Here is a 27,135-nt window from a genome sequence, read left to right on the forward strand (position 1 = left end):
AATATAAATAAAACGAACGTACGCCGACGCGCCGCGATGTTAAAAAACAAAAAAATGTCACACTCCTCGTACAGGTTCAACTGCATTCTACATTAATTATCGTTATATAGAAAGTAGAACACCAAATGCCGCGAGCACGTATTTGCATGTAATATACGCTGTTCTCGGCCAAGTTCTCGACGCGCTTCGTTCTACATACTTTTACCAGATATTTACGAATTTTTATCATTCGGCTAACATTTTCTTTGTGTACACTAGTAAATGAATGCCTGCTTTTAGAATACACATATATATATATATATATATATATATATATATATATATATATATATATATCACGAAAAAATCCTCTTGGCTCCGAATTAAACAAACGAAAGCGCCAGCCGAGTCACGATCGTCATTCCTGCGCCAAAGCGCATCCCGTCTCCCCCCATCTCTACCTATACCTATATACGCATACCCCTTATTCGATCGATAATAACCATAACTCACACGCCAATTCAATCAAGATCAACCCAGCGGTCCTCGTAAGTATACGCTCACTCACAATTGTATGAAATCGTGTATACTTAATAGTGATCGATATTATATTCAAAGTGCAACAAAGCTTTTTCCTAGGAAAATCGCAAGCTCTCCGCGCAGAAAGTATAATATATATATATTATATACCCGCGCTCCCGCATAACATAATTGCATCATCGCGCACCAGGGCCGCGTCCCACTATTCCCCTCGAAAGAGAGCGGCGTCGAGAAGAGAAAGAAAGGGACAAGGGCGCGCAAAACAACGCACTGTATATACAATCCGCACATACATAGGTATATACTTATAAAGAAAGCAAAAGCCGCGGAGCCGCCTGCCGTCGTCTCTCCTCCTCCTCCCGCAAGAGAGAAAGGGGCCGTCGCGCAGAAGCCGCCGTTCCTGCAGCGCAGCACGCAGTGCGCCTGCGTTTGTGTATAAAACTCGCATTATACCTATAGTATATATATATATATATATATATATATACATATACATATACATATAGAGAGAGAGAGTATAGTATATAGCGCGCACGTACACGACGAAAAGCCCGATCGCGGCTTTTCGAAAGCCGCCCCTCGTCGTCGCTGCATCAGCTGCATAGAAAAATTCGTCGCGGTCGTCGTTCCTCGCGCGCGCGACGCGTTTGCTTGTATACTTGTCTCTCGCTTATCGTTGCAGGTCTAAGTACACGCCAGAGAGGAGAGAGAGAGAGAGAGAGAGAAAGAGTGTGTATATCGAGGCGCTCTGCGAGTGACGCGAGTGAGAGGAGAGAGGGAGAGCCGGGGTAGCCGCAGACGTCACGCACGGGGATCATCATGGCGAATCAAGACACCGAGCCGATGTCACGTCTACTCAAGCTCGCCAAGAAGTTCAACTGCTTCTATCTGTCAGGTAAGCTGTTCGAGACGCTTTTTCGCCTTAATGGAGGCTTTATCGATTCTGGGCTGGGACGACTCACTCCGAATTTGCCGTTTCGGAGCAGAGGGTGCATCAGAGGGTGGTTGCTATCATTGCCCCGTCTTGTCTCTCTATCTCTCTCTCTCTCTCTCTCTCTCTCTCTCCCTCTGTAGCGCTCTGTGTATATCTGCGCGAGCTGTCTTGGGATGGTTTACGTTTCGCAGTATATGCGCCTATGTTGTTTCTTTTCTGCATAACGATGATGATGATGGCTTTTTATTCTTTTGGCTTTGAGTTACATTGTGCGAGTGGCTGACGCGGGGGCGGGTGGCGTTAGTCACCGACTTTCCCACCCACTTTCTTTCATGACTGTTCAATCAATATATAGTCAATGGATGTTCTGGTTAGAATTTTTTTTTTTTTGAGCTGTGTGATTTATTCAAAGCTTGATTGTTGGTTATCAGGCAAACAGCCTGACAGAGGATCGGTGATCGATAAATGTCAATTAAAATGCATCAACATTATAGCTGTCTATTGTAATAGAATTGTCAAGCAACATTTGAAGCCAATCTAGGCTGAATGTGGGAAGTGTAAAAATAGTAATTCAACACGGGCTGTGCAAGTGGCTCGTGCGTATGTTTGGCTAAGATCCAAAAGCATATTTACAGTCATTTTGTTTCCTATATTCGCTGCTTTATGCTTTCAATGCTTCTGTGCAAACCAATGACAATACGATATCAGTTGACTGACTTTTTTTATTTCTCTATCTCAGGCTTTCATGCTGGTGATTGCCGGGCATTTGTTGTCGATGGACAGCAAATCGGTCTCGTCCGACAGGATGTCATGAAGGAGCTCTTGAATTACCCACAGGTACAGCCCTCACTTTGTTACTTAAATATTTGAAGGTAAAATTTGGCGTAAATCAAAGTCTGAGTTATTTTAGTCATGAATAGAGTCTTCAGTTCTTAATGAAATGTGTTGATTAATTTTCATTGAACTGAATTTTGGCTTTCATTAGCTTTTTTGTATAGCACTGAAAAGAACAAACTCAATCTAATTCTCCTAAATTCAACTTGAGCAATTAATTAATTACTTTAGTTCATACAAACAGATTCTAAAGAAATTTGTTAACAGGTATTTCAAGTGCATCCAGAATATGTTCAGCTCAATCCAGCCTTTAGAGACTATGCCGAGAGAAGCGCCAAAGTCGATGAAGTGCTCAGAGAATGGCGGGGTGGCGGAAAATTCATTGCACTGCATGGCTGGCGAGAAGAATATTATGATGTTAGATCACAATTTAACACTCCACCATTATTTAAAATGGATCGATCCGCAACATGTAAGCCTTTTAAAGACTATTCTACAGCAGAGATTATATTGTTTCTGTTATCTTACATCTTGATATAACTTGATTTTATTCACAGCTCTTTTTGGAATACGAAAATATGGAGTAGACATCAATGGATATGTAATGGACCCAGTGAAAGGCTTGTCGATATGGCTACAAAAAAGAAGTCCAAATAAGCAAACATGGCCAGGCTATTGGGACAACTGTGTTAGTGGTGGACTAAGTGTAGGCTTTGGAATTAATGAGACTGCAATAAAGGAAGCCAGCGAAGAGGCTGGAATACCCAATCATTTATTGACGAAGCTAAAAAGCGCGGGCTGTGTATCACTCTTTTTTGAAAGTGAAAGAGGACTATTTCCAAATACTGAATTTGTGTACGACTTAGAACTTCCTGTTGACTTTGTGCCCAAAAACGGCGACGGAGAGGTAGAGACTTTTGAATTACTTCCTGTTAGTGAATGTCTCGAAAGGGTCCTTTCGTCGCACTTCAAGACGACGTCCGTTCCAGTTTCCATAGACTTTTTAATCAGACATGGCTATATCACTCCAGAAAATGGTAAGTTTAGATTATATGCTTTACTTTAATAATTAACCAAACTTTCTTTATTTGTACAATCAGTTAAAATGTTGATTTTGTAAAAACGTATTCTAAAAACAAACTAAATTTTTTTTACAGAACCTAATTTCATCCAAATAATGGAGTTATTGCATGTGCCCCTGCAAACAATGTACAATCAGCCGCATAGGAAGCACAAAATTGCAGCCAATGGAGAAACAAATAATGATGGTTTAGAACGAATTTGAATTTAAAATATTAGGCACTAGTTGAAATCACAATAGGGACACATTTTTGAAAAAAATAGTGGAATATTCTTGTTGTTTTTAGTGAGAATTCTTTTTAATTGTTCAGTTCGTATATTTTGGATTTTAAAAAAAATTATATTATGTATTTAAATCCTTAATTTAATTAATTTGGTTTTGAAAAGTTTATTCTAATATTTACATGGTTAATTATTTCAAGTATTTATGTATATGCTATATTTTATCAATTTTGAGCGTTTCCAATTTTTTTACATTTAATAGTACATTACGATATAAGTGGCATAAATATAGCCTTTTATAGCACGGTGTTTATAACACCCAAACATAGCGAAGGCGTTTAACGCCGTGCTATGAAAGATACGAGTGTCGTATAGTACTCAATAGCATTGTCTAGCATAAATCCACTGTCACGCCTACCCGTGGCACAAGTAATCAATTATTGCACCGTTCTTATCGCCCTCACTACGCTTCCGGATAGGCGTGACACAAGTGCGAATGTATGCCACGCAGTGCTATACAAAAATCATTCATTTAAGAAAAAAACGTGAGCCTTAACATAATTTTTCAGCAGTATTTTTAAGCTGGATCAATAAAGAATGGACTTTAATGTGATATCGATAAAATATTGAATAAAAAAGATACAATAACGACAAGGTTAAATCAAAAAATTGTATATTTGATCGGGCAGAATAAATACTGAATACACTTTTTCTTTTCTCAAAAATGGCGTGTAAATATAACGATTATATATATTCATGTTTTAAATTTCAATTCATTTTAAAGAGATTAATTCAGGTATCAAGCAATGAAATTAAATATTTAAAGCTTAGAAAACTCTTTATCGCAATATTATGTGTGAATCAATTAATCAGAGAAGAAAGTATTACTATTGCATTCCATGACACAGATTTTTAAATGTATGGTTCGATTATTGTGTAATATATTTTACAAATTTTTAAGGAGGGTCTTAGTCAAATTCAAGAACTTGTTGAACTTCATTTAATTTTTACAATTTTTTAACAAAAATATCAAAATAATACATTGATTTCCAAATTACAAATTTTTGCTTGCTGCTTATTTGAAAATGAGTTTGAGAAGTATTTTGTTGAAATGCATGTCTTAAATAAAATATTGTCAATGTATCAGAAGCATGTAATATTTTAATACATATGTATTTTTACAAATAATGAAAAAATATTGGGAATAATGACTGAAAATTGGTACTAGCCATGTGTATTTTCATAATTGTTGAACCACAAAGAACTTCATAAAACTACAAAGAGTATGTAGGTTTTATAAAGTGCTCCTTATATGATTTTCGACTGAAAGTCCCTTTGAGCTATGTGAATAAGAAATGCATAAACTTAATCGATATAAAGTCCATTCACAGTATTATATAGGAAAATTCCTTATATGGAAGCTTTAACTATTGAAGGTGAAAATTAAATCATCTTGAAAGAAATATGTTTTATAATGAAAATTTGCTAGTGAAGAACAATGAATTGATTGTAGCATTTTTATTGAACAAGTTATACCTGAAAAGGTTGAGTAAGTTGTATTTATTGTGTACTTAATTAGATAGGATTGTTTAAAGAAAACAGTAATTCACGAATTATTCAAGGTCAATTTTGTTTTGTAAAATTATTTGATGTCTGACTAATGCAAAAAAAACTATAATTTACGAACTGATGATCATTATCGGACATTTACCGGACAAACGAGACAGAAAAGAATTAAACAATTAGGACTTGTATATTTTACATAATTTAATCAAATATCTAATTTTAATTTTAGTAATAAGTATTTCTCATTGAAAAATTTACGTAACGTAGGAACTACATTATAAAGAAGATATTCATAACTTTGAGATAGAAAAATTATTCGAAACATTTTTAATACAAGTCAAATTTTGAATAGAAAAAAAAAGACTTTGCGTAATTAAAAATATAAACGATATAAAAATAGTACTTAAAAGTTCTATTGAAAGAAGTAGAAAACAAATAATGATTCAAAATCATTTACATATACAATCAAGTGTGATCGTTTTTGAATTATTTAACTACAAGAAAGAATGGACAATAGCTTAGATTTTGTAATTTAAAGAAGAAAACTTAGTTTTTGATCAAGCTATTTTATTTATATACTTATATAAATTTATATTATTATACTGTGTGAAGCGATAACTGCATAAAGTTCATTTCTGCTGCAGAATAGAACAAATCATACATACTAAGTTGCAAATTATATCCTAATAGAATTGATCTTATAACTTGTACTGTTTTATAATATTTTTCTTGTTATGATGTAATTATATAATGAAGTATAAAGATTTAAAAATTTTTAATAATTGGTTAAAAATTTAAACTTTCAACGCGAGGCTGCGCACAATGTTCAAATTTGCACTAGCTTATAGTACTTATAGCTAGGTAGTTATTATTATAACCTATATATATATATATATATATATATATATATATATATATATATATATATATATATTAAATTGTGATACAAAAACTTAATATTCATCAGTAGCTATAGCTTTTATCATTAAAGCTTGATTTTATATCATGCGTTTGAACATACGCATTAAATCAATATAGAAATCCTTGAAGTCTTCTTTTGACATTTTTGGAAACTGTTAATTTTTTAACAATATTTACGCTGCCAGCGTGAGCAAAAAGATCTGCAACTTCATACATTTTTTAAATACTTTTCTCTTTTTTCGAGAGTCACTTTCATCGTAACTTTAATAAGAATTTAATTTTGAGATAATGGTGAGACTTTGGAGTAACGAATTTTTTTGCTAACGACGTGTCAATAGAAGGAATTCCAGCATTTGAAAGTATACTTCTTTTTACAATAGTTATATATTTAAGTTATCGTGCGAATTTGTCATACTCCGAAATTTCAATATCGTTATGTGAAAACAATATAGGGCTACGTTAACAAGTTTCTTTTTAAATGAAGATACTATGTGTACGACCGATAAACCCACCTATACCTCGTATACAAGGCACTTTATTCCTATTTTGGTGCTAATGCAATAATAATATATACTTGTCGATTATTATTGCTTTAGCTTATTACAACCCCACCCTCTGAAGATCTCTTTATGTATGTAAGTACTATAAACTGTCGTACATGTAACATCGGCCTTTAAAAAATAAATAAATTGTATATAAGCCGATTAAAACGTTGTATAGCTTAGGTGTTTAATTTTCTAAGCGATGTATTTATCTCTTTGCAATATCAGGTTCTTACAGATACAACGACACGCATTTTACATGCACTGATTTCGAATAATATAAAATTCAGACAGCAGGAAAAAGAACCGAATAGTGTTAAATGGACGTAAATAATATCTGGTCTTCTGCATAATGGTTAATTTTAGATAAAGAATAATAATAATAAACACAAAAACGCAGATAACGTTGCCTACGTAGAAACCGAAAGTACGAATTCATCAAAAAAAAAGGAAAATAAGCAAAGACTTAAAAGCAACCACAAGGATATAACTTTGTACTATTTGTACATTAAAATTAAAAATTAGCATATGATACAACTCTTAGTTTACATATGATAATAAAAATAATATATCGTTTAAGTAACAGCCGTTCCAACGCTTGTCACATTATATTTAAAAAATTTGTTAGGGACGTTTGAAGCTGGTTTTAGAAAAAATATGCTCAAAAATATAATTCTATGTGATTAAATAAAAAAAAAATGTTGAATTTATTTCCCCCTTATCATACATGTTTATATGGAATATTTAACGAATCCTGTATGATCGATGCAGTCTTTAAATGTCTTCTTTATTCCATGAGACATCTTATTTTATATATGATTTCATATATTTTTAGTAGTGCATACATTACGATACGATATGCGCTTAACGCCGTGCCATAAATAACGACTGATGACACGTGTATTAATCGTATTTTATAAGCACTGAGCGACTACTTAACACAAATCCGCTGTCGCGCCTATCCGTGGCATTAGCAGTCCTTTTTTGCACCGTGTTGTTAGCACAAATTTGTATAAAGAGATTGTATAATTATTATGTTAACATGTTATCAGTGACAACTAATAAGTTATGAAATATGCATTTTTCAGTATATTATTTAGTATTTACAGCGCGAAGTTGATTTACATTTTATCGTCGGTCCCTCCGAAGAGTAGTACATATATTTCAGATGTCGCATTGAAGACTAGTATATAGTACATTCGGTTATTCGCCGCGAAGACTAGCACTTTTCACCGTACTTTTCGCCGCGAAGAGTAGTACATTTGACGGCTGAAACTAATGCTCTTTGTAGCATGAGAAAAACGTATATGATAATTTAATAATGTTTGTATACTCGCCGTCTCTTTGCATGTGAGTGTTATACTATGTACCACTTTGGCGTTCACATATCATCAATTGTTTATAAGCATAAAGCCCCGAAACCGCAAGCGTTTTCGTGAAAAGTACTACTCTTCCAGAGGGATTTGGGACGTGCTATATAGAGTCTTCGTAGGGACCGACGTGTATGATGGTATGTGTATGATGGTAAATAGTTCTTATCACTTTCTAACACCATAATTTTTCATTCAAAGGTTTTATCAGCAGTTTATAGTTTTTAATGTTGAAAACAATATATACACTCATTTCCAGTAGTGTATATAACATAAAAAGCCAAAAAACGATCATCCAAAATATCCCAGGTATAAATAAATATAGGTAATAATTTATTTATTTATTTGCTCGTCTCTTTTTCATGCAGTACGAATAGCGTTCGCATATTCAATCCATTTCCACGAAGACTATCTATACTTACCACTTTTCACAACTGTTCCGCGAAAACCCTTATTCCACGTCTTTGCCGTAAAGACACACTAGTATATTTCACACACTAAAACACTCGTGGTTTCGGGCTTTATGTTTTTACAGCTAATAACCGATAGAGTCTTATTTTAACATCTTTGTGTTTTTATATTGAAATTTTATCACAAGTTTTTCTCACGCATATCCCGCATATGCAAACAACGTTAGTTTGAGCCGTGAAACGGACACACACTACTGCTAGTCTTCGCGACAAAAAGTGAAATGCAGCTGTGCTATACTTTATAGTCTTATTGCAGCGAGAATTGAAATGTATTAATTTTTCACTTAATGAAATCGTACTATACTCTTCGTATACGCAAGGAGCGAAGATATAAAATACTTGTAGCACTTGTTATTATTAAGTTCTTATGTGTTTTTTAGTCAGCATAGATAGGTAGAATTGACGTATATATAGCTATACTGTAGCCTGCAGGGCCAGTATCGCACACTTTTTTATATATATATGCCTGCAATATGCTGTTGACAACTTTCTCACGCCAATCTCAAAAGAAGAAGTATTTTGTAAGAATCGGAGTGTAATTTTATAAAGCTGTTCACGAAACCCTTGTTGCAATCAATGCAATAATAAAGTAAATTAAACACCACCAGCCACTGCATAACTATATCCTATAGTCAACTCTCAAGGCAAAAACTTAACTATATAGGAATAGATGAAAAAACTTTACGCAGATGGCGTAGCTTTTTATGCAGTCCTTTGTTTCGTTCGAAAATATATATCTTTACTCGCCCTCCGGACGTCAGAACGAGCTTGTTTACATCTTGCGATTGATATAGCCGCCGCACCGGCGGCTCGAAAGCGCGTGGTGAAATACGTTCACGTGTTCTGTATATAGGTACTTATATAAGTAGGACCTGTTGCTACAGGATAATGTCCTTATATTTATAAAAATGAGCGTGGCTCTACTGTGTGGATGAAAAAACGTCGGTGTAGCATTTTTTATTGATTAATGACTGTGGAGTGTACTTGTTGTTATATCCAAATAAGTGTCTACATGAAAAAATAAAAAAAAAAAAAATGACAGACGCCAATGACAACATCGAAAGCAATTTCTCGTTCCGAATTTTTGACTTGTACAGAAGATTCGTAGAATTGTTGAAAATTAATCCGGACTTCTTGATTGAATTCAAAAGTGGCCAGCCTAAAGAAGAAATCTGTCGTGATATGATACATAAGACATTTCAACATCACCAGAAAGAAGATAAAATTCTTCATTTGTTGAAGTATTTGAATAAAAATGCCAAGACAATAGCTAATCACGCAGAAAATACTCCAAATAATTGGGCCGATGCTATTAAGTACACAGATCAGTGCAAAAAGTTGATAAGAAAATACTTTCGCACTAATGCTATTGACATTAAAAAGGATAATTTCAACTTAGATGAAGTGACCGAAGGTATCGGTGAATTTTTGCATATCGTTCCAAATAAAGTGCAGCTGGAAGCAATCAAAGATTATTTAATGCATGATCTTCAAAATCCTAAAAGGGCTATCGTAAGTTTTAGAATTTATATGTTCTGTAATGTGATTAAACTGATACATATTTTATTAACTAATTTATTGTAGATTCCACAAAAATCAAGTACAAAAAATAAAAAAAAATCAAACAAGTCAAGCAAAGAATCAACAGATGTGAATGCCAATGATTCAATAGAAATAGCAATGGAGGTAATATTTAATGACTCATTGAAGAGTGGGAACAATGATGATTATCAAAATTATCAAAAATCAGCTGAAATAGCTCGGCTATTAAAGGAAAATAATGCTAAATCACAAAATGAACTTTTGCATATTGCAGAAGATACAAAAAGTTCATTGGAAGAGTCTGTTCAAAGTTTAATAAGAGTAGAAGATTCTTCAAATGAAGATGAAGATATTGACAGTAATTCAATTTTTCTATGCACAAAATAATTCATACATTTGGCATTACATATTGTTGATCAACTAATTAATTTGACATTTACTTTTCAGTTGAAATTGAATCACCTGAGTATGAAAGATTGAAATCAAGCAACGAAAATCTTACAAATGCTGTGATTGAATCACCTCACATTTGTAAGGAATTAAAAAGATCAAGTGTTGGATATGGTGACTATGAAAGCATTAAAAAAAAAGTATGTACACAAAAAGACTTTCATCAGTCTGAACTTTCAATGGTATTCATTGTTTATTTTAATAATCTAAAAATTTGATTGTAATGCTGATATTGTTATTATAAAAACATTATTTTCAGGATCAACATCAATCTGAGATTTGTAGTAAGAATGATGAATTTTCTGAACATGAAAAGGTATGATTGTGAGAACCGCCTTACCTTTGCCATGGTTTTGGAATATTTTATTACATAAGTTAAAATTGAAATTATAAAAACACTTTCAGATACGAACATCAACTTCAGATTCAACAGAAACTCTATCTACAGTTGAAAATGTTAAAGCCAATATATCTCGAATAAATTCTAAAGAGGATTTACTTAATATTTTGGAAGACATTAAAATTAAAACAGAAGAAGAAATTGTTCTACTAAACTTTGATAAACATACGCTAACCGTAACTGAAAATTCCAGCTCAAACAGAGAACAAAATTACTTGAATCCGTTGAGCATGACTTACCATGATGCTTTTAAGTTAATGGAATCTATAATGGCTTTTTGTGCATTTAAAAATGAAACTTCTATAGAAGAGTTTCTTATTTTGAGAAGAACAAGAGACAAGATGCTTTGGAGAAGTCTCAAGGAAACAAAAAAGGAGAATCAATAAAAAAATTAGTGAGTGTTAAAAATCTTTAGATTATAAAATATTTTTATATGAAAACATTGAAAATTGGAAAATAAAGTTCCTTTTACTTTAAATAGTTATATTTTGTTAAAAACTCGAAAACTATGCGACATGCATTGGAACCCGGTTGGAGATAATAATTGGAAAATCAGATTATAGTTTTAAAAAAAGTAATGTTTTATTTCACTAAAAATGTATTCTTTTAAGTCACATCGGTACAGTACAAGGTCATATTGATACAAAATTATAAAATCTGACTTTATACAACTCGGAATTCGCTCACGACTTTTGTGCATAAACGTAACAATTTACAAAATTAAAAAACATCCAGAAATTTTACATTTAATAAATGAAACTTAAAAACAATAACAACAAATAAATTAATAACCATAACGTGCGTATTGTGTTATTACGCGATAACAAAACAATAACAACAAAACTATAAAAATTATCTTTGGTAATATTTAAAACTGTAACAATATACCAAAACAATTATGATATGAAGATTATTAAATATATAGAATAATAAAATTATATAGATAATAAAGTTATACTATAGTTCAAGTACACATCATGCAAGCATCTTCTTTATTTTCCATTATAGTATTACTTTTTTCTTTAACTTCTTCAGTAGCATGTGGCCTGAGAAGAGACTTATTGACTGTGAATTGCAATGCATTGGCAGCTGGTTTGGTTCTTAAGTAATACATACCCGTCTTTAAACCCTGTAAAAAAATTTTTTGTACTGTTGCTTTTTCTTAAATTATAAGAATTCATACTCACAGCTTTCCAGCCATAAAAATGCATGGAAGTAAGTTTTTCAGTTGTAGGCTTAGCCATATGAACATTTACAGATTGTGATTGGTCAATAAAAGCGCCTCGATCTGCAGCCATTTTTAAAATAATTTTCTGAGGTATCTCCCATACTGTTTTATATAATTCTTTCAAATCTTGCGTAATGTGGCCTACATTCTGAAAATAAGGACACAAGAAACCATATGTACAAGTGCTACCAAATCTTAGCATTTTATAAACATAAGATACACACCTGAATAGAACCATTGTTGGCAATTATTTCGTTTTTCATTTCATCATCCCAAAGATTTCTCTTTGTTAAATCATTTAATAAATGTGGATTAACAATAATGAATTCTCCTGACAAAACACGTCTAGTGTAAATATTACTTGTGTAAGGCTCCACTGATTCATTGTTTCCCAATATCTGAGCTGTAGAAGCTGTTGGCATTGGTGCAAGAAGTAGTGAATTACGAACTCCATACTTGGCTATTTTCAATTTTAATGCAGCCCAATCCCACAAGTTGGTTGGAGTCACATTCCACATATCATACTGTAATATCTGATAACATTCATATTTATCTATTAGGTATGCACAGGTTACAGAATAACAAAATTTTAATTTCTAGAACCACAAATCATTGACTTACTCCTTTGCTTACTGGTGAACCATTGTAGGAAGAATATGGTCCATTTTCTTTGGCCAATTCACAACTAGCTTCTAAAGCTCCAAAATATAATGTTTCGAAAATTTGAATATTTAGCTGCTGAGCCTCTTTACTCTCGAATGGATAGCGCATTAACAAAAAAGCGTCTGCCAATCCTTGTACCCCGATACCTAGAAAATGCAACAATATTTAGATTAGCAATAATAGTAAACATATTTCAATTTTAACTTTTGCTGAAGAATAAATTACCAACTGGTCTGTGCATTAAATTGGATTTTTCTGCTTCGATGAGTGGATAATGATTCAGATCAATAATTTTATCTAAATTCTTAGCAACAGTTTTAACAACTTCTTTCAATTTTAGAAAATTGTAGTACTGTGTTTCAACATCAACAAACATATTAACAGCAATGGATGCTAAATTACACACTGCTACTTCGTTTGGAGAAGAGTATTGTATAATTTCAGTGCATAAATTACTGCTTTTAATAGTTCCAAGATTTTGTTGATTTGATTTACGATTGCAGTGATCTTTATAGAGCATATAAGGAGTTCCAGTTTCAACTTGTGCTTTTAAAATGGCAGTCCATAAATCTCTTGCGACAATTTGACGTTTATAACGTTTTTCTTCTTCGTATCTAAAAGTTTAAAAAATTCCATATTTATCTCTGATAATAATTCTATAAAACAGTTCATTCTGTTATTCTCTTGATTGTCCCTATGGATAGTCAACTCTTACTTTATGTACAGTTTATTAAATTCATCTCCCCAAACATCAGGTAAGCCTGGACATTCGTGTGGACACATTAAACTCCATTTCTCATTGTCAAGTACTCTTTGCATAAATAAATCTGGGATCCATAAGGCATAAAACAGTTCCCTTGCTCTATATTCTTCCTTACCTATGATCAACATTTATAGAATTATTTTAATTACTTGACCAAGAAATATAAATTACATTAAAAAATGTGCTATTTTATTTACCAATATTTTTTTTTAAATCAAGGAATTCAAAAATATCTGCATGCCAGGGCTCTAGATAAAGAGCAAATGCACCAGGCCTTTTGTTTCCACCTTGATCAATAAAGCGTACTGTATTGTTGAATACTCTGATCATAGGTACTAATCCATTTGCAAATCCATTATTGCTAGCAATCGCAGTTCCTTTAGCTCTAATATTATGAACACTTATACCAATACCACCTGCGGATTTGCTAATAATTGCACATCTCTTTAATGTTTCGAAAATTCCTTCTATACTATCTTCAATCATGGTAAGAATAAAACAACTAAACATATAATATTTGTTTTAAAATATTTCTTTCTATTAATTTATGATTGAAATTATTTAGGATTTTACTCAGAAGTATTTTTCACCTGGACATTTGTTGGTGTATAGTACATGCAAAAAAAAGTGTAGGAGATGCATGTGTGAAGTAACGTTCAGAAGTATAATTATATGTCTCTATGACTTTTTCAAGATCCTCTTTATGAAGAGCTACTGCAACTCTCATAAGCATATCTTGTGGTCGCTCAACCACTTGTCCATTAATCCTGAATAAGTAACTTTTCTCCAAGGTTTTAAATCCAAAATAGTTAAAGACAAAATCTCTGTCATAGTCTATGGCAGAATTTAGTCTATCTTTATGTTTTTGAATTATATTATTGTACTCTTCGCTTATCATTGGCTTATGTTCTTTTGTAATCGGGTCAATCACTTTATACAAATCATCCATGACTTCTACAAAATATTTACGAGTAAATAATTTAAAATTGATGGCCTTATATATACGTAAATCCAAAACTATTATAAGAACAGAGAATTTTACCACTGAATGTTTTTCTATTTTCTTTATGCAAACTTGATATCACAATTCTTGCTGCCAATATTGCATAATCTGGATGCTTGGTTGTCATTGTTGCTGCAATTTCCGCAGCCAAATTATCAAGTTCTACTGTTTTAACACCAGGATAAAGTCCATTGATGACACACTGTGTAATAGCAAGCTACGATGAACAATTTTTATAAGTTAATTATTCATTAATATTAATAATAATAATAAAATGTTTATGTGTGATTATACTTACTGGATCAATATAATCCATATTCAAACCATGACATAATTTTCTAATCCTCTGGGTAATTTTATCAAAATTGACTTCCTGCTTAAAACCATCTTCAAACACATAAAAATAAGTATTCAATAAATATCCAATTTTGCAATGTTGTATAATTTGAATATTTTAATATTGTATGCAAAGATATATTGTTACAATTAATAAAGCTTAACCTGTACAAAGAAAAAGCATTTACTCACTGCGCTTTAAAACGTGCATCTTTGCTCTTGTTGCCATTTCTTAATTAATAAAAATCGAAGGTTCAAATAGCCATTGATAAGTAAATGTGGTGTATATATTTTCTATCTATACGTAGAAGTGTTTCAAAACAAACGGCTCATCTCCGATACAGTAGTGTCTTGTATGTTACCGTCAAAACAACACATGACAGTACAAAGTATACTAGTGCACATGTTATTGCATTAAACATTTCTACTATCTATGATATTGTCTATACCTATGTTGTACTATAGTCTCGCTCTATATCTACAAATTGCAATTCCATTTCTTCAAAAACTACTTATACTTATAAAGCATAAATGTAGCGAAGGTAGACTGTCAAGGTAATTCAAGCCGTTTCCGCGCGTAAAAAGTGAGACAGAGACAGTCAACTAGCCGCATCTCTCTCTTTTGAGAAATCAAAATATTGCGCAAAATATTTTATATTTTTAGATTTAAGTACTAGCGAGATGGCGAAATCTTTCCGATGGTAATTATTCCTCCTCACTTTAATTTGTGTGTGAGAGCCGTCTCTATCTTTACTATGTCTATATTCATAACAATGAGAATAATACTATCCCAGCACGCACATCAGTCATGAAAATCGCACACTTGGCTTGGATGCAGTATAGCTAGCTTTGGCAGTTGCGGCTGCAGAGCTGCTGCAGCGCGCGCAAACGGTAGTGGGGGATAAGAGAGAGAGAGAGAGAGAGAGAGAGAGAGAGAGAGAAAAACACATGCAGTGTGTATAGGTAGGTAGTGCTAGTGCGCGACTGATCATCATTTCCCGACGACAAAACGTAGCCATCGTCAGCCAGTTGTGTCTGCGGAGGAGAGCAGAGTAGTAGTCTTATCGGCGTCTCTCCCTCTCGCACTTCTCGATAACTCGCTCGTATAAACCTGCAGAAGAAGATGGCAGTAAAAACAGAGCAGCAGCAGCAGCAGCTTGTCTCACGCGCGCGCAGAACGAGGAGATAGTAGGAGTCGAGTGATGCCGTGTTTTCGTCTGCAAATATACCGTAATAAAGGATTATCATATCGTAAACCATCGTGTCCCGCTCTCCTTTTCTCGCTTCATTTCGACGCTGTACTGCGCTGCACAAGCGCAATTGACTACTTTACATACTCTCGCGCACGAGTACAGAGCAGAGACATATTTGTACAGTGTGGGTCTCTCGAGCGGAAAGTTTTTTCGTCAGGATCGCTGCTGTGTGGCTATTCTCCAGTGTAGTGTGTAGCACGAGTAGCTATACTCCCTAGTAGTCTCTGGCCAGAGATAGACACCACACATCACGTTCGTGCGCAAAGAGTAAAGCTATTATCAGCCGGCTAGGGAGAGAGAGAGAGAGAGAGAGAGGAGAGGAGAACACAGTAGTGCGATGCTCCTCGCGCGACGCATTATGTAATTTTTTAAAACGCAAGGAGCAGACGAGGCCCCCTGTGTGACACAGAGAGTATAGAGTGTGCTCTGCTGCCGACGACGATGATATGAGCGGCGAAAGTGAGGTTAACGCGGCCTCCGCGAGGCCGCCCTATAACAGCAGCTTCCCCAGCAGCAAGATGAATGCCGTTGAGACGACGACGTCGACGCTCCTCGCCGACTCGGCTTTCCTCAGGTGAGTCATTCTGTGTATTTGCCTACTATCTCCCAATCTCCGATCGTCCTCGTCGGCCTCTCTCTCTCTCTCTCTCTCTCTCTCTCTCTCTCTCCCGCTCTCAAGGACTGAGAGAATAAGTACTTCGAGAAGAGCCCGATGTTTTTTTCGTTTTCGTGCTGCTCCCAAGGAAGTCTCGCAGCCTCGTCGTTTTTGCCGAGTTTGATAAGCGTGAGCGCTTTTTCTGATCTCTATAAGTACGCGAGAAGAGTATGCAGGATACATACGCGGAAAAGTGATGAGTAATGCGTGCGATGGTCGAGTCGCCGTGGTTAACTAATCCGGTGTCTCGTCGCTTCCTACACGATATTATAGACGACGACGCGCGAGCTCAACTGATTTTACATTGCCTATACGCACTGCTCCGGTTTATTTATTATTAATTCTTTGTTACAAAGCCTTGTACTTTGATCAAGCGTACGTTAGGAACATATAATTCTATTATCCGTTTATGAAAGTTTGTTCCTCCTGTTCTACTAATGGAAATAGTATAAACATGTTACAGGAGCTTCATTGCACAAAAGTAAACAATGCTTGACTTATCATATATTTGGCTAATGTATGGCTTCTGCCATCAATTGGGTTTCGATTGAAATACATTTTCATAATTTTCCATTCTAAGAATTTAACACACAGTGTACACACAGTGTACACAATGCCTGTGCAGTATAAAACTGTTACCCATTGAGCCATTTTCTCATGAATCAGGGTGCCTGCTTCTTTCATTCACAGACAGCTATGTTTGTACATCTCTTTTGAATAAAATTGCATCTGTTTTCCATTTGGAATTAAGCTTACAAAAGGTTGCTTTGCCAAGGTGCTGCTAAAACTATTTGAATTTTATTGTCTCTTGCCAATTGACAAGATAATTCTAATTGTAGTTTAAGTTTTAATCCTGAAAATGTACGTTACATACTTTTGTTGTGATAAGATTACACTAATGCACAATAGTTTTAGATAATTTTAATTTACATTTTCCTTTGTAAAGTGATAAAAAATAAATATTAGAAATGTTGAATTACCGTTGACTTCATGCCTGATTATTTCAGTATACAATAAGCAGCATCCAGCTATCCTAATTAGCAACCATTGCATGTGCATTAATTAGCCTAGTATATCAAAGCTATTAAGGAGCTCCAAGGAAATTTCCAGTATTGCTGTAATTTTGTTCTTTTTTACAAATTATTATAGTTTTTAGTCAAGAATATCAAAGTTATTAAAAAGTTGGAAGAAAAAGTTCAGTAAATGCTACAATTCTGTATTTTTTTGCAAATTTTTAGTCTCTTAACTAAGATAAATTCAATGAAATAAGTTTCATCATGTAATAATCGCAGACAGAATCTAATTTTAGTTTACTTCTCTCTGCTTTATCATAAAAGTCAAGCTCCAATCTTACAAAAGATTTATAAAGCATTAAAAAAAATATACCAAACATGGCAATCTAAGGTCTGAAGACCTTTGATAAAAGAATATTATCTAATTATGCTATGTGTCATTATGTACATTCAAATATGAAAATTGAACAATATGCTTTCATAAATGTTCACTTGTAAAGTACATTATTTATTATTTTTAAGTTAAATTTTCCATTTACACAGTTTCTTTTATTTATAAATCTTTCATCTTTTATTATATAAAGCATGAAATACAAAAAAATGTTGTTGGAACAATGAAAATAGAGTCCATTAGAGTCCAAAGATAAATAATTATGAATAATTATTTCAATTTAACAAAATACTGTGCATGGTACAGTTAATAAAACTATATATACAAAGTTGTTTTTAACGTCTCATGTTGACAACGGGGTCCTTTACTCCATCAGTCTTACACGAACTCGAGATAAGTGGGAGATATAAGTCAAATTCAACTTGAATCGTCTCGTAAGAGTTGCCTTGATTCTTAACAATATAATTGCATAAGTGGTCTGTGTAAAGGCTTTCTAATAGCTAATTTTTGATATATTTGATGAACCTTCTAAAATGTTTCATGTTTTTCCATTATATAAACATTACCGATTTTATTTTCTAGTTTTTTTCTTTTTATCAATATTCACTATCTAATAAAGTTTTAAAATATTGATTGCATCCTTGTCAGCTAATTTAAATTAATAACTATGTGTGAAATATATGAGTACTATTTGTTATTCTTGGAAACTTTAAATATGCAAAGTTTATGTAATGAAAAAAATGACTGTCTTGTGATTGAAAAATATAAAAATGATATGAACAGTTATCAAATGATAATCTTGCAAGAATGACGTTTATTTAATTAGTACAGCATAAATGTTTAATCAATTCCAAATTAAAACATGTTAAAACTTAATGTCTGGCATGATACAATAAATTATTTTTACAAATGACCTCATTCAGATGTTATATGAATCTATCTTCTTTTTCTTTTTGACTTAGTAATCTATACAATAGAATATTTTTGTAACAAAAATTTTAATTATAATTTTTTCATTTTGCAGATTACTCATAACCCTAGGAAACTTTTTAAAATGCTTGGCACGAATTGGTTTTGTCCTTGTAAACAATATGTATTGCATACCAACGTATGTCATTTGGATGATGTTGCTGTCTCCAGTCAAAGTATATTATCCACAAATTTATTGGCGCATTGAAGGTCTCTTCTTTCATTGGCTCTTAGCAATGGTGTCTATGTGGACATGGTCAGCAGGTTATGACGGTAAATTTCAGAGGACTTTTCTAATTAAGTTATTCTTCATTTTTTAATTAGTTTAAAATAAGAAAACCAAAAATTTAATTAAAACGCACGTTACATATTACAGTGATTGAACAAGGTGACGACATTAACAGAATTATAAGCGACCGAACTCTAGTCATTGCAAATCATCAGAGCACTGGTGATGTTCCTATATTAATGACCACTTTTAATGCCAAGCCTAATGCGCTGCCTAACCTCATGTGGATTATGGACAGGGTATTCAAATTTACCAATTTTGGTATTGTTTCTCTACTACATAAAGACTTTTTTATTTCCTCTGTAAGTTCTATTCTTATCAAGTGCATATCAATTATTTTTTATATTATTAAATGTTTATTATGTGTGGCAGACAATATCAGACAAATGTTTGTTTTTTTTTTTAAGGGTCGCAAAAGAAGGGAGGAAAGCTTGAGACAGTTAGAAAAACATTTAAAAGAGGCATACATACCACTGGAGAGAAAGTGGATGGTTCTGTTTCCAGAAGGTGGCTTCCTTTGTAAAAGACGTGAAACCTCGCAGAAATATGCTAAGAAAAATAACCTGCCTATACTCGAAAATGTCAGCCTTCCGAGAGTTGGAGCACTTCAGACAATATTTGATGTTGTTGGCCCTGTACAGAATAATAATTCTTCTGAGCAACAGTTAAACTCTAGAACAAGTAAGGATTCAAACAGTTGATACAAAATTATGTTAACATATATCAAAATTAATTTTTTGCTGTTTTTATAGATATGGCAGTGACAAAACCAGAAATCAGATGGATACTTGACATAACCATTGCATATCCACAAGGAAAACCACTAGACTTACCAACTATCATAACTGGTTCAAGACCGCCATGCGAAACGGTTCTCTTTTATCGATTATTTCCTACTTCAATGGTGAGTTGACATTAATTTATTTTAAATGTTGGATCACAAATTTAATCGTTTTTCAATAAATCTATTGTTTATTTTTTTAGGTTCCTAAAGAACCTGAACAATTATCAAGATGGTTGTATGATAGATGGGCTGAGAAGGAAGCTCTTTTAGAAAATTTTTATAAGCATGGGACCTTTGTAGGTACTCAGCCATTAGAGCCTGAAGATTCCAAGATTCAACAAGATCCTCTGCGTTTCCTAGTCCTCCACTTATTCTTCATGACCTCTAGTTACATTCATTACAGTATGTTCTCTTATGCATTATCTTATATATGGTAATGTTTATATTGAATAACTCGCCAACTCTTTGAAAATGGACTTTTAAAGAGTTTATATTTAATGCAGCTAACTACTGTTACTTTGAATAGAAAACAGTAACAATATTTGTGATTTAAGTAATTGTGAGTGGTCATTCATTGAGTAATCCTATGAGATGTCAAATGCTTTTCTCAAGAAAATCAAAGTTTAAATGTATAAAATTTGAAAAGTTTTCTACTGATTATTAGTTAGCTTTGCAATAATTACAAGTGAGATAACAGTGAAACAAAATACTTAGTTATTGGCACTTAAAAATCACGTGAACAATTTTTTATAAGAGCTTTGCAAATTTTCGGAATTTTAAAATAGATAATACCAATTGTACTCGATAAATTTAGGACTTTTTGCCTAAAAGTTAAAAAAAGTTAACATGCTCGAGGGGTAACGATATACCCTAACCGCACACTAAAATCGTGGTTGTAATTACAGAAAATTTTTTAACAATTAAAAGGCGTGTATTTTTAGTGACACATCTGACTATTTGTATTTGTCTTCTCATGTATACAAATTAAGTTCCTACGTTTAAGAGGGACGTCAACCACTTCTTTTTTATGGTATGAATGTATTTTAGCACAGTATTGGGAATCAACAGCACGTATCACAGTGTAGAGTATGAAATTGCAATGGTAAAAAAAAATCCAAAATTGCGCATGAAAAGAAATGTATTTATCCAAGATAAAAGCGAAATCAGTAAGGGCATATCGATTGCACTGGTGTAAAACTGTTTTCAAGTCACGCATAACAAAGAACTAATCTTTTAAGTGCAATATCAACGGCACTCGTACGTAGTGGAGGAAAAATAATATTGTAGCAAAGATTTTTTTAATCAATTATTTTTTACCAGAATACTATGCTAAAGTGTATTCCAACGCTTTTTATATACATTATAATATTATTAAAAAAAATCTTTGTGACTGGAAGTTTGTCCTTGCGTTAACTTTTTGTCGGGACATTCGTTTTCCTATGTGAAAGTGATTTTTTAACAAGACTAAATACGAAGTCGCGAAAGCAAATTGGAAAAAAATATCAGACAGAGTGAAGAAACAGACAATTCTGTTTGCTGATTAGCTTTACTTGTCGTTAGATCTTTATTTGTTACCACAGAATAACTTTTGTGTATGGGTAGATTATTATTCATGAATAAGTTATTACGAATTTATAAATTTCATGTGCACGTGGCTTTTTTAAAGTACGTTACGCATGATTTTATATTTTATTAAATTCTTTAAAAACATTTGATTATAGCACTATTGATTTTGAAATTATAATCTATTTTTACGCTATTCATGCATAATTTTTGTATCTATTAATAAAACACTTGTAAAGGTGCAAATTAGGTTTAATCTATCAAGCGAACTGAATTGTACCCTCACTTTCTTTGCTAAAAGGATAATCAATCGATTGATTATTTGCTATGAATGAATGACGACATTTCAAATCGATCGTGCCTTGCTCTTGCTAGCAATTATTATATATCACTCTGTAAATAGGATTTTTGTAAGCTCGGGGAGCTCATCATGTGTTTAAGGAAAACAAGTAAAAAAAAAAATATCGTGTAAACGGCAGCGAGAGTCACTCCGTCACGACGCAATGAATATATCGCGTAAAACTATACATGTATTAATTCGTAAACGTGAGAAAAAGGTTAAACAAATCAAACGAAAGTCGCTCTGACACATGTTCCAGTATAAATATGATATCTTTCACATGGTCGTTTAACACGGCCTAATTACTATTGCTAATTACACTGTGTACATACATACTTCTAGAAGATCTTTGATGCTTATTTATTCGTGGACTTCTAATGTAATAGATAAATTTAGAAATTACAGTAAAATAAAAGCAACCAGAAAAAATCATCAACACTTCAGCGTGTACTGCATTATTCTTATTATTTTGTATTTATACAATGATCTGTACAAGAACTCATATTTTCGCTGTAGATCATAACTATAAACACGCTGTACATATTGTACACCACACAGTGCATGAATCGCTAATTTAGGTTGTCAATTTCTGAATCACACCTCTGCGATGTTTTAAGTGCTTCTTTGGTAATTAAATTTTTTTAACGGTTTTGTCGATGACATATAAGCTGTAAAGAAGTGAACAACAAAACGGCCGCATTGTATTCAAATTGTATGTAAACTATGCATAAACCATATGTGAATTATGTATTACATTTAATTATTCGACACATGAATTTCGTGAAATTGTTACTACGAGATTTATAGATGATTTCATCACAATGAAATGAATTAATACGCAATCACATGTCATTAAAATATAATTTATGTATGATTTTCACTTCAAAAGTGTAACGCTTCGACGGAGAAATTAAGAAATAATCACTGTGGAAGGTTTTATTGAAAAAGTACTTTCTCATATTATTTTCCTACGAAAAATCACGCTATAACAATACACATTTGCCTGAATAGCATTTATAAAAATGGGGTGCATTTAGTCTGGCTGATTTTATACTTTTTAAATGCGATTCTCCTCTCTTGCCCAGTCGAAAGAATGTATAACTTAAAACCGTTTGTCAGCACTTTATTGATCTAATAGCTAAGCTACGATAAAATAATAATACTCCAGTAGGAGAGCACTTCTCGTAAAAATTATGACTCTTCGTATTGACGAAAAATAAGCGACGCTAAAAATATGCGTATCCATCGCTCAAGTCCAAATACATCACCAATACTTCTTTTCCTATTCTAGCGTAACGTAGAACATATGCAATATGTATTTTTACACTTATTGGGTGAAAGAGAGACGGGAGAAAAAGTGATGAACTTTATGGTACCGCGCGGCACCAGCGTGATTAGCTGCCAGAGTGAAAATTGAATATATGTATACCGTGTATGAAAGTCTGTGAGTTTCAAATGCATAATATTACTAACTAATAAATAATGAGAATCCAAAAAAGAGTTGTGTTATTATAACAATTCATCACTTGTTCCATCACGTTATAGGTATAACTATGAAGTATTTGAAAATATATAGTTGTGTTACATTTTTCTATTGCTAACTTACACAACTAATATCAGTGCATTCATTTTCAAATTGAATCAGAGTATTTTCCCGCACATAACATTCAAATTACTCATGTTTAATAATGGCATTTTCACGAACAAACTATTATAAGACTTTGGTTATTTTACTTAGTACTATCATTTATATAAGTACGTATCTTGGATATTCAGTTCGTTTATTTGTTGGTTTGAATGGTTCGCATAAAATAATGTGGCCTAAAAAGAAATCGTTTACAAAACTTAGCCAACAATTCCGAACACTTTTAAAACAAAAGCTTGGTCAAGTCCAACAAAACTATCGAAAACAACTAAATACCTCTTCCCTCGCAAATTTAAATCTTCGACAGCAGACGAAAAGCCGACCAATCCGGTCGTTCGAATCCAGCGCGCAGGCGTTTCGCGAGAGCAAAAATAGCAAATGGCGCCTTCTAGTTGACACCAGTCATCAGACTGAATCAAACTACCCACACACCATATCGTGTCATCCCGTAGATCTTCGTCGCCCATGTATCCAACGTCACGCACACTGACCAGCGACGCGTGACTCAACCGACGATTCGATATATACCACATTAATTGACGCAGTCGCCGAGGAGAGAGAAATTCCTCGGGGGAAAAGCTCCATACCCACGATAAAGTACGACAGCAAGGTGCAGCTCGGGATATCTCTTCCGTATCTCGTACACCAGGCAGTGGCTTGACAGGTGATTCTGCGATGAACGTCAGCGGTTTTTTTTTTGCTCCGTTCTTGTATACTGTTATTGTCATCGATTTTTTTCCTGTTTTTGTTTATTGCGTCGGCGTTTGCTGGCTGTGTAATAGTGTCCGTGTGCGAAAGAAGCTGCTGCGCTTATTCTGCAGAGTCAGCAGATTTTTTTTTTTGGTTTCGCGCATTTCTTCGTATGATTTAATTTCTGGTTTGTTTATGTAATGTTAACGCTTTCTTTGTTGAGGAGTTTTGTTTTCTCGACTGATTAGAATGTTGTTCGTGAATCGCTCTGTTATAGTTTACGCGAGAATCGAGCGTGTGACGATTGCATTGTTCGTATTGTTTTTGTGATTATTGACGAGATATTTTATTTGTAGACAGAATGGTCAAGTTATACGCACTGACGATCCTATACAAAGGTCCAACATCGGCGACAGCTTTGAAAACAGCATACGATGTGGATTCGTTTTCTTACTTCCAAAGAGGAAGTGTCAGAGAATTCATGGCGTTTGTGAGTAAAACAATAACCGAGAGGACACAAATAGCAGCCAGACAGAGCGTCAAGGAAGGAGGTAAGGCTTACTTACCTTTATTGAGATTTAATCATAATGCAAAGAATGAATTATCAATCACCTGCTTTCTTTATCTTTTACAGAGTACATGTGCCACGTTTATGTTAGAGGAGATAGTTTAGCTGGTGTTCTTATCTCAGATCATGAATATCCAAACAGAGTGTCACACACTCTCATTACAAGAGTACTGGATGAGTTTGCAGCCAAGTACCCCACCCACACATGGCCTACTTTGAGAGAAGCAACCACAGATTTTCAGCAAGTTAACGTATATTTGGCCAAATATCAAAATCCCAGGGAAGCTGATGCTTTAACTAAAATGCAAGAAGATTTGGATGAAACTAAGATTATTCTGGTAAGTTTAACTAAACAGATAAAGATCATTATTATTAAGGTTTAAAATGCAGACTTCATGATATTTTAATTTATTACTACTTTTTTAGCACAACACATTGGAAGCTGTTCTTCAAAGAGGTGAAAAGTTGGATGATCTTGTCCAAAAGTCTGAAGGTCTCAGTATTCAGTCAAAAGCATTTTATAAGACAGCTCGCAAGACCAATTCTTGCTGTAGTCTCACAGCTTGAGGCAAAACCCATATTGTTATCTATGTTTTGTCAAATAACTATTCTATACAGTTTCTGAACTAGTGAATGTTTATGGATCCATCTGGAGTTGAGTATTTGCTGACCCAAAAGGGCTCTTTTGTCTTACTTTTTTAAGACTCAACTGTTGAACCTGTACATAATATTACCATGCATAGCAATTTCAAGCATCTATTTTAAATGTCGCTCCAGTGTTTCTCTGGCGCCAGAGTTGAAGAGTTCACTGCCAGTCGTTTTTGATAGTTAGCAACTGAGAAATGAAGGAACACAACAGATTATAGGATGACTCGAAAATTAATAGAAAATCAAGTGTGATTAGGGTAGGACTGAATAAAGGACCGTAAGAAAGAAAAAATGCAGTTGCATTATAAAAAAAGGCTCTAAATTATTATCAGTGCAAATTAGTAGGACTGTAGAATGTTGTTCACTGCACTAGCTGACAACATTAAATAGCTGGCAATTTAAATAACTATTGCTTTTGCAACAAATTTGTAATCATTCTAGTTTTTTTTAATGTTGATTTGTAATAATATTTAAGTGATTGCATTTTTAGTTTTCATTTTTTGATATAAAATTGTTTTTATACAAGACGTGTAGTTTGTTTAATCAGTTGAAATTCAATTTTTATAACTGTAATATGATGATGATAAATTAGTTACAGCAGTCAGTTGTGATAAATTACACAAAAGATAATATTTCTCATAAAAGGATTGTTGGCATCCAATGAGCAAATGTGAAAATAATCTTTATGAAATCAACTTTATCATACAAATGTTGAATAATAACCACGATATTCAAAAGAATAAAATCCAATCCAACTAAAAAAGTATGCTTTTGAAAATTATGAGTTTCAAATTTCCTTGAATTAAAAATTAATCACTGTAGTATGAAAACTTAAAATTCATGGTTTTTTTTTTAATCATAAACGTTCATAGCATTCAAAAATAACAAGTTACATGTGATAAATTCGACTTGTTAGTTACTTAATTAAATACATTTTTTCTGCAACTGTTCCAAGAAATTAAATATAACTTGAAAAATTGTGTGTAAGCGGCTTTTAAACTGCATGAATGTGTACAAGATATGTTGAATTCCAGTGCTATGGCATACTTGGATATTTCAAGATTCCTGAAAATCAGTATGTTCTGCACACAATGGATGTTTGTATAATGCATAACTAAACTATATATTATATATAAAAAGATAGTTAAAAACATTTTTGTTTCGACGTGTCTATATTCTCATGTTTATATGAATGTGTGATTTTGCATATATACATGTTCAAATTTATGTAAAATAATGATTATTGTTCAATTTAATTGTGAATGATTTCCACATATAGTATGTGGAGAAAGACAAATTATTTGAAATATACCATATATTTTCGAGCGTTGCAAAATGCGCAGTATTCTTCATTCATTCCTGAATTTATTCATTAGCATTTTCGAAATCGACCTGTGTGTATATTTTTTATTGCTCGCCCTAAGTAACCAAATCCGTGGTCCGAAAGTTATTGTTTTTTATGCCGTCATGGCTTCGGTCAAGCC

At 33.2% G+C, this 27,135-nt stretch overlaps 5 protein-coding genes across 14 annotated transcripts; 4 read left to right on the plus strand and 1 right to left on the minus strand.

Annotated features, from left to right (window-relative positions):
• The first annotated feature begins 379 nt into the window (after nt 1–379).
• LOC100679410 (uncharacterized protein YJR142W) lies at nt 380–5,148 on the plus strand. 3 transcript variants are annotated; one of them, XM_031920847.2, is made up of 6 exons: nt 380–527; nt 1,202–1,414; nt 2,193–2,290; nt 2,555–2,759; nt 2,845–3,324; nt 3,445–5,148. In XM_031920847.2, the coding sequence occupies exons 2-6, from the start codon at nt 1,339–1,341 to the stop codon at nt 3,570–3,572; spliced, it is 987 nt and encodes a 328-aa protein (XP_031776707.1). In that variant the 5' UTR covers nt 380–527; nt 1,202–1,338; the 3' UTR covers nt 3,573–5,148. The 3 variants fall into 3 exon arrangements, with proteins under 3 accessions (XP_031776707.1, XP_032453595.1, XP_031776706.1); XM_032597704.1 differs by lacking the exon at nt 1,202–1,414 and having other exon boundaries at nt 410–527; XM_031920846.2 differs by lacking the exon at nt 380–527 and having other exon boundaries at nt 1,030–1,414.
• Nucleotides 5,149–8,612: 3,464 nt separating this feature from the next.
• LOC100116268 lies at nt 8,613–11,634 on the plus strand. 3 transcript variants are annotated; one of them, XM_008219791.4, is made up of 6 exons: nt 8,613–9,970; nt 10,043–10,358; nt 10,448–10,632; nt 10,710–10,766; nt 10,856–11,244; nt 11,332–11,634. In XM_008219791.4, the coding sequence occupies exons 1-5, from the start codon at nt 9,494–9,496 to the stop codon at nt 11,234–11,236; spliced, it is 1,416 nt and encodes a 471-aa protein (XP_008218013.1). In that variant the 5' UTR covers nt 8,613–9,493; the 3' UTR covers nt 11,237–11,244; nt 11,332–11,634. The 3 variants fall into 3 exon arrangements, with proteins under 3 accessions (XP_008218013.1, XP_016842232.1, XP_016842233.1); XM_016986743.3 differs by having other exon boundaries at nt 10,856–11,634; XM_016986744.3 differs by having other exon boundaries at nt 10,448–10,590; nt 10,856–11,634.
• LOC100116236 (ribonucleoside-diphosphate reductase large subunit) lies at nt 11,414–15,683 on the minus strand. Of its 2 annotated transcripts, none has more exons than XM_031921281.2 (11): nt 15,036–15,683; nt 14,806–14,894; nt 14,547–14,724; nt 14,095–14,455; nt 13,702–14,006; nt 13,457–13,619; nt 12,967–13,355; nt 12,700–12,887; nt 12,303–12,611; nt 12,038–12,226; nt 11,414–11,979 (listed from the first exon to the last, which is right to left on the minus strand). In XM_031921281.2, the coding sequence occupies exons 1-11, from the start codon at nt 15,070–15,072 to the stop codon at nt 11,815–11,817; spliced, it is 2,373 nt and encodes a 790-aa protein (XP_031777141.1). In that variant the 5' UTR covers nt 15,073–15,683; the 3' UTR covers nt 11,414–11,814. The 2 variants fall into 2 exon arrangements, with proteins under 2 accessions (XP_031777141.1, XP_008218010.1); XM_008219788.4 differs by having other exon boundaries at nt 14,095–14,458; nt 15,036–15,672.
• Nucleotides 15,684–15,775: 92 nt separating this feature from the next.
• LOC100116196 (acyl-CoA:lysophosphatidylglycerol acyltransferase 1) lies at nt 15,776–23,598 on the plus strand. 2 transcript variants are annotated; one of them, XM_001600688.6, is made up of 6 exons: nt 15,776–16,670; nt 19,180–19,397; nt 19,501–19,715; nt 19,821–20,094; nt 20,166–20,317; nt 20,398–23,598. In XM_001600688.6, exons 1-6 carry the CDS (start codon nt 16,543–16,545, stop codon nt 20,632–20,634), a joined length of 1,224 nt encoding a protein of 407 aa, XP_001600738.2. In that variant the 5' UTR covers nt 15,776–16,542; the 3' UTR covers nt 20,635–23,598. The 2 variants fall into 2 exon arrangements, with proteins under 2 accessions (XP_001600738.2, XP_008218011.1); XM_008219789.4 differs by having other exon boundaries at nt 15,789–16,073.
• A 500-nt stretch (nt 23,599–24,098) lies between these two features.
• Nucleotides 24,099–26,987, plus strand: LOC100116163 (synaptobrevin homolog YKT6). 4 transcript variants are annotated; one of them, XM_001600658.6, is made up of 4 exons: nt 24,099–24,409; nt 24,792–24,986; nt 25,070–25,341; nt 25,430–26,987. In XM_001600658.6, the coding sequence occupies exons 2-4, from the start codon at nt 24,797–24,799 to the stop codon at nt 25,568–25,570; spliced, it is 603 nt and encodes a 200-aa protein (XP_001600708.1). In that variant the 5' UTR covers nt 24,099–24,409; nt 24,792–24,796; the 3' UTR covers nt 25,571–26,987. The 4 variants fall into 4 exon arrangements, with proteins under 4 accessions (XP_001600708.1, XP_008218000.1, XP_031777143.2 ...); XM_008219778.4 differs by having other exon boundaries at nt 24,796–24,986; XM_031921283.2 differs by having other exon boundaries at nt 24,287–24,622.
• Nucleotides 26,988–27,135: the final 148 nt, after the last annotated feature.

The sequence above is a fragment of the Nasonia vitripennis genome, chromosome 1 (genome assembly GCF_009193385.2).
Source record: "Nasonia vitripennis strain AsymCx chromosome 1, Nvit_psr_1.1, whole genome shotgun sequence".
In the NCBI taxonomy this organism is placed as follows: domain Eukaryota; kingdom Metazoa; phylum Arthropoda; class Insecta; order Hymenoptera; family Pteromalidae; genus Nasonia; species Nasonia vitripennis.

Bases quoted from the DNA above. Each gene is read 5' to 3' on its own strand.
- LOC100679410 (XM_031920847.2), top strand. From the start codon at position 1,339: ATGGCGAATCAAGACACCGAGCCGATGTCACGTCTACTCAAGCTCGCC. The intron at 1,415-2,192 runs GTAAGCTGTTCG...TCTCTATCTCAG, and splicing joins CAACTGCTTCTATCTGTCAG to GCTTTCATGCTGGTGATTGC. The intron at 3,325-3,444 runs GTAAGTTTAGAT...TTTTTTTTACAG, and splicing joins CTATATCACTCCAGAAAATG to AACCTAATTTCATCCAAATA.
- LOC100116268 (XM_016986743.3), top strand. From the start codon at position 9,494: ATGACAGACGCCAATGACAACATCGAAAGCAATTTCTCGTTCCGAATT. The intron at 9,971-10,042 runs GTAAGTTTTAGA...AATTTATTGTAG, and splicing joins AAAATCCTAAAAGGGCTATC to ATTCCACAAAAATCAAGTAC. The intron at 10,633-10,709 runs GTATTCATTGTT...CATTATTTTCAG, and splicing joins ATCAGTCTGAACTTTCAATG to GATCAACATCAATCTGAGAT.
- LOC100116236 (XM_008219788.4), bottom strand. From the start codon at position 15,072: ATGGCAACAAGAGCAAAGATGCACGTTTTAAAGCGCA. The intron at 14,895-15,035 runs GTGAGTAAATGC...ATGTGTTTGAAG, and splicing joins GATGCACGTTTTAAAGCGCA to ATGGTTTTAAGCAGGAAGTC. The intron at 12,227-12,302 runs GTGTGTATCTTA...CCTTATTTTCAG, and splicing joins CCAACAATGGTTCTATTCAG to AATGTAGGCCACATTACGCA.
- LOC100116196 (XM_001600688.6), top strand. From the start codon at position 16,543: ATGAGCGGCGAAAGTGAGGTTAACGCGGCCTCCGCGAGGCCGCCCTAT. The intron at 16,671-19,179 runs GTGAGTCATTCT...TTCATTTTGCAG, and splicing joins GCCGACTCGGCTTTCCTCAG to ATTACTCATAACCCTAGGAA. The intron at 19,398-19,500 runs GTAAATTTCAGA...TACATATTACAG, and splicing joins ATGGTCAGCAGGTTATGACG to TGATTGAACAAGGTGACGAC.
- LOC100116163 (XM_031921283.2), top strand. From the start codon at position 24,421: ATGAACGTCAGCGGTTTTTTTTTTGCTCCGTTCTTGTATACTGTTATT. The intron at 24,623-24,791 runs GTTTGTTTATGT...TTTTATTTGTAG, and splicing joins TTCGTATGATTTAATTTCTG to ACAGAATGGTCAAGTTATAC. The intron at 25,342-25,429 runs GTAAGTTTAACT...CTACTTTTTTAG, and splicing joins ATGAAACTAAGATTATTCTG to CACAACACATTGGAAGCTGT.